This window comes from Vipera berus, assembly GCF_964194415.1.
Source record: "Vipera berus genome assembly, chromosome: 2".
NCBI lineage: Eukaryota > Metazoa > Chordata > Lepidosauria > Squamata > Viperidae > Vipera > Vipera berus.
In genome coordinates this window covers 60,606,581-60,619,359 of record NC_138203.1, presented here as the reverse complement: position 1 = coordinate 60,619,359, position 12,779 = coordinate 60,606,581, and the positions used below count along the sequence as shown (strand labels likewise).

General features: G+C 38.3%; 1 protein-coding gene across 1 annotated transcript in view; it reads right to left on the bottom strand.

Moving 5' to 3' along the window:
- Positions 1-1,549: 1,549 nt before the first annotated feature.
- Positions 1,550-12,779, bottom strand: part of MFSD14B (major facilitator superfamily domain containing 14B) — a 33,048-nt gene continuing 21,818 nt past the window's right edge. The window contains exons 8-12 of the mRNA XM_081316919.1: positions 10,295-10,366; positions 8,692-8,804; positions 6,185-6,282; positions 4,175-4,326; positions 1,550-3,175 (exon numbers count right to left, since the gene is read on the bottom strand). Coding sequence (XP_081173045.1) covers positions 2,972-3,175; positions 4,175-4,326; positions 6,185-6,282; positions 8,692-8,804; positions 10,295-10,366 — 639 coding nt within the window. The 3' untranslated portion in view covers positions 1,550-2,971. The remainder of the gene's footprint in view (positions 3,176-4,174; positions 4,327-6,184; positions 6,283-8,691; positions 8,805-10,294; positions 10,367-12,779) is intronic.

Here is a 12,779-nt window from a genome sequence, read left to right as displayed (position 1 = left end):
ACGTAAAAATACAAGTAGAAAAATAGGGACCACTACGATGGGAAGGTAACAGTGCTCCGTGCATCTTTGGCATCTATTCATGCTGGCCACATGACCACGGAGATGTCCTCGGACAAGCGCTGGCTCTTTGGCTTTCAAACGGAAATGAGCACCGGCCCCTAGAGTTGGAAACGACTAGCACGCATGTGCGGGGAAACCTTTACCTTTACCTTTTATGGATAGCATAATCAAACCAGTCTTATCCTCAGACTTGCTTAGCAGGGGCTGCTCCTAGACCAGCAAAGTGACATTGAAAATCACTTCTCAACTGTTACCAAGAAAGCAACATGGATGTCTAGCAATTCAATTGAATGCAAAGGATTTCTTTTAACCTCTTCATATTTCTAGCATAATTTTCCCATATAATTGAGAAATATTGCACCATTGTACTTTTAGCATATACTGTTAGTTCATTGTGGCCACCAATCATTGAATTACTAATAGTAACACAGGGAAAAACGTTATGCCAAATAAGTTCAATCCAAATAAATAAAATTTCAGTCCTGTACTTCTCCTGTCTGGAGACCACATTTAATGTTGGACCTTCTGCCTACAAAGCAGATAAACTCTGATGGACTATTTAAACATGACACTTTTGATTGGATAAAAGATCCCCAATCCAGTTCATTTTCTATCAACAATCTCCATATTCACTTGGAACATAAAAAAAAGATTTAAAAATTTTAAAATATTTGAGGAATATTCATCTCACAATAAAGCTAAACGATAAATGGTATTACAATCTCCCTTCCCAGCCCAAAATATTATTTTAGTTTTTTAATCAATTAGATTTGCTTGTGCAGGAAGTGCCTGCAGCCAAACTAAGAGAATGTATGGGTTGTCCCTGACTTACATGCAGTCTTTTAATGACAGTTTGAACTGACAATGGTGTCAGAAAAAGTAACTCAGTTATCGCTGTTCTGGTCACATGATCACAATTTAGGCATTTTGCAGCCAATTCACATTTACAATAAAGCATCCTGCAGTCATGTCATCACAATTTGCAAGCTTCTCAGTAAGCTTCTGATAGTCAGTTGGAGAAGCCAGATTTGCTTAGACTACACAATTCACTTTAACACATGATTTGCTTAACGATTGTGATTTGCTTAATGACTGCAGTAAATGTTTGTAAAATTGGGTCTTGTTATGTGACTACTGGCTTAACTATGTCGCTTAGCAACCAAAATTCAAGTCCCGATTGTGGTTGTTAAGTTGATGACTATCTACAGATTCCTCAAATTGGTAAATTACATTTTATTATTATTGTCTTTGCTTTGATTGTATTTCATCCAATGGTTTGTGAATGTTAAAAGTTTGTCAGTTATGAGAAACTAATGCTTTTTTCAGCCTTTGAGAAGCACACCGATAGGTTTGAAATCTTCAGTTTACTTTAAATTATTTATATTTATAAAGATGCTTTTATTAAAGCAACGCATGTAGCATAAATAAGAATTTGTCGGAGAAAGATGCTGGTATGTAATAACAAATTAGCAAAAATCCTACATTATATAAATAATTCATGTGCACTTTTAATGGGAGACAAAAGATACCAAAATCACATTACAACCTTGAATAATATAGTTTGCAAATTTATTATGCATTAGGAAGCTTATTAACTTAAAAACGAAACTGCATAGTACAAAAGGTTTGATATCTTTGCTTAAGGCGGACCAAGTTTCAAAATATATATATATATATTTAAATTTTGTTCCGTCATTACACAATCCTTTATAAAAGCTGTATATCTGTCAGTGCCCTCATTACATTTATAAATACAAGATTTACACAGTACCCCATCAGGAAAAAAGTAGAACTTCTTATAAATATCTACATATATTCATACATATAAAACATTCATAAGAGTACTTGGTTAAGATTTTTGTGTAATGTTCCATTTTTTACTGCCACTAAATTACACAGAAACCTGTGCAATTTCAAAAATGCTTCTAAAAATTGTAACATGGTACTCTGTAGAAACTAAATCATCTTTTAAAGTCTTTTTAGATAGACATTTCACAATTATAATTCTATGAGATTCTTCAGAGATTGATATGAAGGCTAAATATAGCTGATAACAATGTACACTAAGTAGCAGTTAAGGCAGGAGTGAAATTAAGTGGGACAGAAATGTTTCATATGGCAGTTAAAAAATGACAGATGATGTGATAAATACACGTCAATATAAATTGCCTCAGCACCCATTTAATTAGTTCATATGTCAGAACTGGCCACATTGGAGATGCCAGAAGTGAGCATCACTACCGTTTTTTATCAAAGGAATTAGCATCCTTGCCATGCTCAGGTTTTCAACAGGAGCCCTTTTAATTAACATCTCAGTTAGAGATTTTAAAAACAAGGGTTGAAAATGCACCAATAATTTATCTTTCAGTTGACATTCCCTGCACTTTTGAAATAGTTCAGCAATATTCAATCAATCAGGCAGCTTGTTAAGAGAGACGTAAGAGTGCATCGATGGAGTGGGATTGTGTCAGAAACTTTTGTCAGTAATGTTTATTGAAATGGAGTGTTTCTTTTTCCCAAATCCCCACGAGCTACAAGAGAGTAGAGAAGCAATGAAGACTCTTGGGAGGAGGGGGGAGGAAACCTAGCAGGGTTATGGTTTGCTCACAGTGAATTTGGGTACTCAAGTATTTAACTACATCTGAAGATCATCTTTCCCAATTGCGTGGATATAGAAAGAAAAACTTGCTTTGGACTGTCCTACAGAAAATCGACAGTAGGTGGTTGCAATCAGCCTTATCTGAATACCAGTGGCCACTTAGACATGATATCTTAGGTGAGTGAAATGTGCAAAGCTTCTGACAGATCAAAAGTTCGCCCCAGAAGAGAACTGCTCTGGATTCAGAGCTCAGTGCATGGATTATGTCTGCCCGATGGCCGTCTCTGTTAACACCTTAGAAGAAAACTGCTTTCATACACTGCTGTCTTGAAGCAGAGGCTCAATATCCTCATCACTACCCCGATCTGGACTGTTGCTCTGGATACCGTTGATGCTGTTGCTGTGCTTTCTGGTATTGGCAGCTTTACTGTGCTCGGGGATAAATAAGGCGACCAGAAAGGCTAGGAGGACTGCACATGCTCCAAAAAGGAAAGGAGGACCAGGAATAATTGCAATCTGTAAAAAGAAATGAGAAAGGCTGAGCAACCACAGATTAATGTAATGTGAACAATGAAGCCACTCACATCCGCATCTTTAACTGTCCAGTAAGCAAACAGTTACACGTGTCACTAATAGAACTGTGCTGCCAACATCAAACAGACTTGCGTCAATTTTGGCAGTTGCTGGTTGTTGAAAGTTAGAAACTTGCCTTCTCCAGTCCCAAAGGTACTTTTTCAAGAGGCAACTGGACTTTGTTTTTCTTTGAAGACGTTTCGTTTCTCATCCAAGAAACTTCCTTCAGCTCTGACTGGATGGTGGGGAAATCAGCCTTCTTGGATGAGAAGTGAAACGTCTTCAAAGAAAAACAAGAAAGTCCGGTTGCCTCTTGAAAAAGCACCTTTGGGACAACCATGACCTGCATGACTGAGAATTTCCACAGACACTAGTCTTCTCCAGCAATCACACTCCTATTTCATCTCATAATAATGAACTGAGCCATAATATTAAACCAGTAGGAAGTCTTTTTGGTTCTGGATGTTTTGAAAAGAATCATTGCCTTGTGTGCTTCTACATGTGCTCCACCAGGCCTTATTTGGGTGTGAGAGCTACTGTGAATTGAATTATAAATATTCATATTGAATAATTGTTTTGACACTATTGGATTTCAGAAACGGATCCTAAAACACAGTATTTTAACCTGTGAACTGTCAAAATTATGCAGCTGATTCTTTAAGTTCATGTTTCAAGAGAAGCATTCTTCAATCTAAGAGACTGACACAGAAGAGGGCTGTTAGAAGGACAAGAATGGCTGGCAACAGCTGAACAACATGAAAAAAAACAAGGCAAGAGTACAAAAAGGTTACGGTTTTAGCTGGAAAACCCATCAAAAGAAGCAACTGCTGATTCATTCCATGTTATATCTTGCAGCTTCAAATGAAGAAAGATCCGTTATAGGATGCCTCATCAAGAACTATTAAAAGCCACTATTTCAAGAAAGACTTATAATCATTTTACCTCATCACTTGGATCCTGCCTAATAGCCTTATCCTCAACTGGTGCCAACTCATTAAGTTCCACATGGAAGAGATAGAATATGAAGCCATAGAGAGCAGGGCCAAGACCATTGCACAGACCTCTGATTCCAGTTATTATCCCCTGGACGACACCTGGGAAAGAGCAAATTCACAGTGAAGGAAAAATAATTTCTGCCAGCCAATCCAACTTCAAAAATGGAACAAAAGAGCTCTACAGACTGCATTTCAAATGGATTCTGAGCTCTTATACAGCTATCGTTGACCTTTTTCTAAGCCAAACATTAACCACCTTTAAAGAGAGATCAGCTGCATTCAAAGGTAATGTTGCAGACTAGTAATTAATTTGAGACATATATTTGCTCTTTGAAAAGCAGATTTTCTTGTTGGATACTATCAAAAGAACCAAAATTAGATCACTGATTTCAATATATTCTTTTATACTGAAGTGACTGGTCCAATTAATTTGTTTTGAAAGTATCTAACAAGAAAATTTGTATTTCAGAGATCATATTTATATACTGGGACATTTCAACATTCTCACATATTCAGTCACCACTAGATGGCATTAACATGTACTTTCAAACTTCTAAAAACACTTCAGAGAAAACTTAATTACCAACCCTGCCCCAGTGCAAGAGCTTATTTTAGATTACATTACACATTTACACAAGAAAGTTATTCTATAAAGTGCCAACGGTGTACTCCCATTCTTTTTTCGTCAAAAATTGTGATTGTTTTCTAACAAAATAATAAAATCGGTAACGTCTTCCTTCCAATCCTGGCCTAGTGAGAATGAAGTCACTGTGATGATTATGACATTTCTATCATTCCCCATTTTCCACCCATCTTCATTTCAGAAACAAGTGAACCTGAATCACCAGTCTTCCAGAAAGAAAAATAACCTATGTCACAAACAAACTTCACTAACAATTTATGTCAGCTAACCTCACAATAAACTATTAAAGATGGGAAGTTCATTTCCCCCTGTGAATTAGGATAACAGGGCAGAGATTCTCCCCCAGCAAGGAAGTACAGAGATGACAGGCAAAATAACTACAAGTATCCCTGCCCATCACTAGTTCTTTGAGATACTGCTAAGCTTGTAAGCCGCCCTGAGTCTTCGGAGAAGGGCGGGATATAAATGGAATTAAAATAAAATAAAAAATACAGGCTTCCACAGCTAGCTGCAAAAATGGCAAAATGCTGAACTGCACATCATGTCACAATGTAAGCCATACCCTTTCATATTTGCAGCACCATGCTGCATGCAATTAGCTAAAGGGATTGTCAGTTGCGTTCCTGAGGATGCCTATGTTTGTACTGCCCTGGGTTTGCTTTGGAGCTTCTTATCCCACACAAGTTATATCCCCAAAAGATAATCACCTTCAAAAAATTCTCCAAGCTAAATATATATCGTTTATAAACGATAAATATTGTTTATGAAGAGTCACACTGTGTGTAACTTGCCTCTTCTTGCGTGCACAAGGGGCGATAAAAGACATACAGGTTGTACTGCTTTCAAAAGCTATTACAGGACTACTAACTGGTAGTCCTCAACTTATGGCAGTTCAGTTAGTGACCGTTTGAAGTTACAACGGTACTGCAAATGACCCTTTTTCAAACGTATGACCGTTGCAGCATCCCCATGGCCAAGTGATTATCAGTTGCTTGGCAACTGGCTCATATTTATGCCGGTTGTATCCTGGGATCATATGATCCCCTTTTGCGACCTTCTGACAAACAAAACTCAATGGGGAAGCCAGGTTCACTTAACAACTGTGTTACTAACTTAACAGCTGCAGTTATTCCATTTAACATCCGTGACAAGAAAGGTCATAAAATGGGGCAAAACTCACTTTTAACAACTTAGCAACAGAAATTTTGGGGCTCAGTATTACTAAAGCACAAAAAAATATACATCCACATGAATTTTAGGGGGGGGGGAAACAGCTACAAGATCAGTTTTGTAGAAAAATAACCTTGTTTTCACCTTGTTGATCCGAATCTGCATTGCGTGACACAAGAGCACTGATTGCTGGGAATGTGATGCTTGACATGGCTGCAACAGCTCCAGCTGCCCACATCATCCTAAGCACAAGAGAACATAATGCTATATAATTTGAAAGGAAGGATCTATTTAGAAGTTTTTTAATATTTTAAAGAATTACCCAGGTAGTTCACAGAGCTTTATATATTTTTGTTGTTGTTTTCTGTTCTAGATACAAACATTTCAAATAATATTACCACGTTCTGCTCAACAGCTTCAAACATGTAAAAACAACCGTTCACAAGGACAATAATTAAGTTAGATGGTTTTAGGTAACTAGCAATAAAGGTAAGAGATAAAATTATATATTTTAGGTCAAAATGTATAGTACTGTTTTTTCACTTTCTTTAGCCCTATATTTTTCTGTATTTAAAAATATGCCATTCATATTGAGAAACTTGGTGTGCTTTTTAATTAAAATTATTTTGCCTTTGTGGATATTATTGGTTGCAGATCATAATAAAGACTGATTGAAGACATCTCTACAAATGTTATGTATTTTGTTAGTTGTCTCAAATTTAAAGCCAGGCTTTGTATTCCAACTGCTACAAGATTTAACATACCCATGGAAAGTTTCTCACTCTAGCAGCTATAAAGCAGAGAGAATTGCAATGAAAAACAAATTAGACACATATAGTACAGTCCCTCATATCAACATTACCTCTCAACTAGATTACACTAATTACATGGGACTGCCCTTCAAAACCACCCCAAAATGTCAGCTGGTGGAAAATGTTGCTACCGTCACTATAATGTTAAATTTATTACTACCATATTAAAAGGTAAAGGTTCCCCCGCACACGCGTGCTAGTCGTTTCCGATTCTAGGGGCCGGTGCTCATCTCCGTTTCAAAGCCGAAGAGCCAGCGCTTGTCCGAGGACGTCTCCGTGGTCATGTGGCCGGCATGATTAGACGCCAAAGGCGCGCGGAATGCTGTTACCTTCCCACCATAGTGGTCCCTATTTTTCTACTTGCATTTTTACGTGCTTTCAAACTGCTAGGTTGGCAGAAGCTGGGACGGGTAACAGGTGCTCACTCTGTTACGCGGCACTCGGGATTCGACCCGCCAAACTGCCGACCATCTGATTGACAAGCTCAGCGTCCTAACCCACTGAGCCACTACCATATTACACTGCTATAAAATGAGCTGCACTGGCTACCAGCTTGTTTCCAAGAAACTGGTTATTACCTAAAAAGCCCAATATGATTTGAGATCTGGATAGCTTTGAGAGCACCTTTTTCAGGAAGAATTGACCCAACCAGTGCATATAGAATACCTACTGGGGTATCTGTCAGAAGAGGATTCAGAAAGGGGCTTTATTTTTATTATTTATTTATTTTATTTTAATTCCATTTATATCCCGCCCTTCTCTGAAGACTCAGGGCGGCTTACAAGCTTAGCAGTAGCCTTCATTCTATGTATATGCCTGCTTATTAGGGTTTTCACACACACCCCCAAGCGGCATTATTACAAAGTCAGCTTAATTTCCCCCAACAATCTGGGTCCTCATTTTACCTACCTCGGAAGGATGGAAGGCTGAGTCAACCTTGAGCCTGGTGGTATGCGAACCTGCACTAATTGCATGCAGCTGGTGTTACTTAAGGAGGCATTAGCCCACTGCTCCACCAAGGCTCTTTACCTGTGAGCTCCCCTCCTTCTATAGAATAACTTCCTTTATTCAATTGTTTGTTAAGATCTGCCTACTTTGGAAGGCCTTTGGAAACTAAACCTTTGCTGTCATGAGTGAGATGCATCATAACTACTGTATGATAAAATATTATTTTGGGAGGATGTATTTATAATTGTTTTGTTCTGTGTGTGTGAGACAGACAGACAGACAAAGATAAAGTGTGTGTGTGTGTGTGTGTGTGTGTCTGTGTGCGTGCGCGGGCAAAAATAAACCATTATATCTTTCTATTACAAAGTGGCTAATTTCAAAATTTGGCAAACCAAAATATGGCAGTTGCCTTTATTCCTTGACACTCGTTACTAGGTCGCAACTACCTCTTTCCTTTAAAACCTATTTCGTCACAGTTTAAATTCTAAGTTTTGACATATAATGCTGCAAATGTCTTGGTAAATGACTTAAGATCTTGGCCAATGGTTTATTAGTCTTGATGTCAGTGTACCTATCTCTGATGGCCAACGGCTTGGAGATCACTGGGCTTTCTTGTGCACTTGGATGGCCAGGATGAGGGGGATGGGCAAAGTATCTGATCCAGCAGAGCATCGTGTTCTTAAAGCACTTCTTCCTGTATCATCCTATCTGTGATCTGACCATGGAGTTATTAAAATACATCTACGAGTTAGAACTGTACATAAAAATATGGCCCAGGTAGGTCTACCATCCCTTCCCTGCCCATGAGCACACAACATGCAACATAGTCAACTGAACTGTTAAAAAGGAAACTAGGAAGAGTCAATAAAAACACATCTGCAGTGCACTTACCAAGGCTGAGAGCCAAAACCATACCAGGCCAGCTGGAACATCTGAAAACCAAGGCCAAGCAGTACTGTATTTTTGTTCCCTATAGACCTCATTAGGATGCTGAGAAAGACAGTCTACAAAAGTCAGAAAATGCATTATGCAGTTTATTTATAAATCAATATCTGAATAAATGCAGTGGCAAAAGACAACATTTTAAAATTAATTTGTACGGCTGTGCAAAAATCATCTGGAACCAATATCAATTGTTCACTTATGTATGCACAAATTCAGCATCAACCTTTTGGGGCCCCCTCAAAACTGCAACCAAAGCCTCATGATGTATATCCAAAGCAATGACCTGATAAAAGCACTGACAACAACAGAAAAGTCTTCCCAAGGAATATATGACTCTTTGTAAGAAAGCTGCTAGGTGGATTCAAACATTCAGTTACCTTGCAATCAGGCAAGGTAAAATGTCCACTAGTACAGGGGTCTCTAACCCCTGGTCCATGGACTGGTACGGGGCCGCAGCATGCCAGCAACCGGCCCGCACAAACGAGAAAAACCCCATCTGTGGGATGCAGGCAGCACACAAAGCCACTTACTCTCCGGTCCGTGGAAAAACCGGATAAAAACCCCATAAGGTTGGGGACCTCTGCACTGGTACAATGTAATGTTGACACTGAAAAATGTTGGAAACTGCAACTGCTACAGATGGCATGTGATGAGGAAGCTGATGGGAACTACAAGTGGTCCTTGCTTATCAATAAGTTTGTTCAGTGATCGTTTGAAGTTACAATTTGTGAAAAAATTGCACCAGTCAGAGTGCCCCTCATGATCATGTGATTGCAATTTGGGCACTTGGCAACCACTGCATATGTGTGACAGTCACATGATACTATTTGCTTGTCAGAAGGTGGCTATGAAGGTTGCAGTCAGTGGGGAAGACAGAAGGAAGTTGCAAGTCACGGTCACATAACAGCACACTTAACTGCAGGTGATTCGCTTTCTGCAGCCAGAACTGACATAAGGAGTGTGACAAGATTTGCTGGTCCCAATTGCAGATTGGTAAATTAGGACTACCTGTATATGTTCTGAGTATTACACATATTCTGTGTCATTTGTGCTAGGTGATGGTTTGTTTTCATGTTCAGTTTCATATGCTCTTTTGCACTTTTTAAACACTGGTCAGCGTTATACTAGAGGACCACCTTCTTCCACAGACTCTACCAACATGTATCAGTCATAATCTAAAACATTTTTTCAATTGTTCACTCTATAAATGATAATCAGGGCGAAGGTTTTCTGTTGCAGAATCTTTACCAATTGGTCAGACTCCAATTCTCTGTCAGCATTGGGTTAAAAAACCAGCTTTTAATATTTTGATTGTTTATTTAATGCATTTTTACTGATATATTAAATATTCATAATTCTGAATCATTTTGAATTATTTTGTTAGACATAAATTTGATATAAAACATGTAGTTTTTCTTTTTATTTTATAGTAGACCCTACACACATTTTACTTACACATATATAATCTGCAAAGTACACTTCATCACTTAATACATTTTAATTATGTGTACTTACTGCAATTTTTAAGTCTTATTAAAATTATGCTTACCTGAGCAACTATAGAAAGAATGCCAATCACAGCTATGAATGTTGCAATACTTGCATACTCAAATTTTATCACCTGTAAATAAATTAAACAAAATCTGTACTTCAAATTTGACAGATCCTTAAAATCTTTTTCAGAAAAAGGAATTATTATCTTTACAGAAAATAAGTTTACAAAAGGAAAACAAACTCGGAAAGAATACCAAATCTTAGGAGATCTTTGTGATTGTATATCACTTGTTAAAAAAAACTTGTAAAAAAAAGAAGTATCGATTAAAATCCATAAATATCAACTTCAGCCAAACAAAAAGCAACTGATTCCTCAATGCCATGGCCCTTTGCTAATATATACTGCCACATGTAGGATGGCACTGCACTGCACAACATAATTTCAATTCAAAATATTCTCCTGCACCTTCATAAAATTTCCCTGGCTGAGGTGCATAAACATGTAAGGACAGACACATACACACGTCCCCATTATTTTGAGAATGAAGCAACCTAATTCAACCACTTTGGAAAACTGTGTTACATCATGAGAACAGCTATTTACAATAAACTTTTCCAGAATGCTACAAACCATAGTTCATTCATAATCCTTGGGTAATATTGGCAATTGGGACTAGGACTGCTGTCACGAAGCAATGTGGTCATAAAGCACGGCAACCCATGACCGCATTGCTTAGCAACAGCAATCACGGTACTATCAGTTGTCCTTGTAACCTCAGGATGTACAGATTGTTTAAGTGAGGAGAGTTGAGAGTTCCAGATAAGGAGTATCTGGAGGGGGATGGCGTGGGGAGTAGAGGGAGTAGAGGGTGCCACTGGCAGTTGCTAGAGAGCACAGGGATCTCAAGCGGATTGGCAGAGGCTGTGGAAAGTGGGAGATGCTTCAGGCAGGCATGTACAGGCATTTTCAGGCAGTGTGTGGGTGGGCAGGATCCCTGGGATCTTCTATGTATCAAGCTTCTTCAGAGAAAAAGTGGTGGGAGACACTTACTAGGGTCTACTACTTTTGACTTTCCCTTTCGGCTTCCCCACTGACTTTCGGCTTCCCCATTGACTTTGCTTATTGGAAACCAGCAGGGAAGGATGCAAATGGTGATATGACACAGCTCATTTTGACACCATAATCATGAACCAAGTACTTAAGTGTCTGCATGACAATCACATGACCCCAGGGACACTGTGATGGTCAGAACTTTTGAGGACTGGTTGTACACTAAGTTCAGTTTTTTTTGTGTGCCACTGTAACTTTGCATGGTTGCCAAGCAAACAGACATAGGTCAAGGACTATTGTAGTTACTACAGAAGTCTACTTTTTATCCTCCAAAAAAGCTTAGCAGCTTTGATTAAAAGCACAGGTAAGTAGGTAGACAGACAGGTAGGTAGTATAGTTTGCTTTATAGCAGGCTCCCCTAATCTAGATACCTTTTAGATGGTCTGGGCTACAATTCCATGACATACTAGGTATATAACTAGAGATTATAGCTGAAAATATAAGGGATATATTTTGAGGGATATATTTTGGAAGGGATGAAATTGAGAATACATATTTAAATGACTGCTGATCCATAAAGCAGACCCCCACAGTGACATTAATATCTTGTCTCCAACTAAAAGTTATAGATTGCTGTCACATTTATATTGCCTTTGTACTATTTCTTAATTTTTTTATGAACTTTAAGAGCCTTCTGAAAGAATGGCTAGAGGAAGATTTTAATGAAATGTTGTCTATCTTCTCTGCCTATCAACAAAATGTCAAATTTGCATAGCAAACAATATCATATTTTTTTTTTATTTTTTCATTACAATAACAGATTTTTGGTCCCTTACTTGCTTTTTCTTAGAAAAATCAGAGATGTGAGAGATCAGAGATAGTGATATGTGCTTTGCAGTTAAATACTGAATATATATATAAGTTAGGAATCTACCTTTTCACTCTGTGGACAGAAGACTGCCATGATTAGAGAAAGAAATATACTGTTACTGCAGGGAAAATTTTAAACTGAAAAAGCCTGTTGTTTTTTTTAAAATAAGAATACAGGTAATCTTTGATTTATGGCCATTTGTTTAGCAATTATTTGAAGTTATGAAGGTGCTTATTTATTTATTTATTTATTTTATTTTAATTCCATTTATATCCCACCCTTCTCCGAAGACTCAGGGCGGCTTACAAGCTTAGCAGTAGCGTTCATTCTATGTATATGCCTGCTTATTAGGGCTTTCATACACCCCCCAAGCGGCATTATTACAAAGTCAGCTTAATTGCCCCCAACAATCTGGGTCATTTTACCTACCTCGGAAGGATGGAAGGCTGAGTCAACCTTGAGCCTGGTGGGATGCGAACCTGCACTAATTGCAGGCAGCTGGTGTTACTTAAGGAGGCATTAGCTCACTGCTCCACCAAGGCTCCTTGAAGCTTATGGACAGTCCTCGTACTTACAACCATTCAGCGACCCCACTGTCTCATGATAGCAATCCAGGAG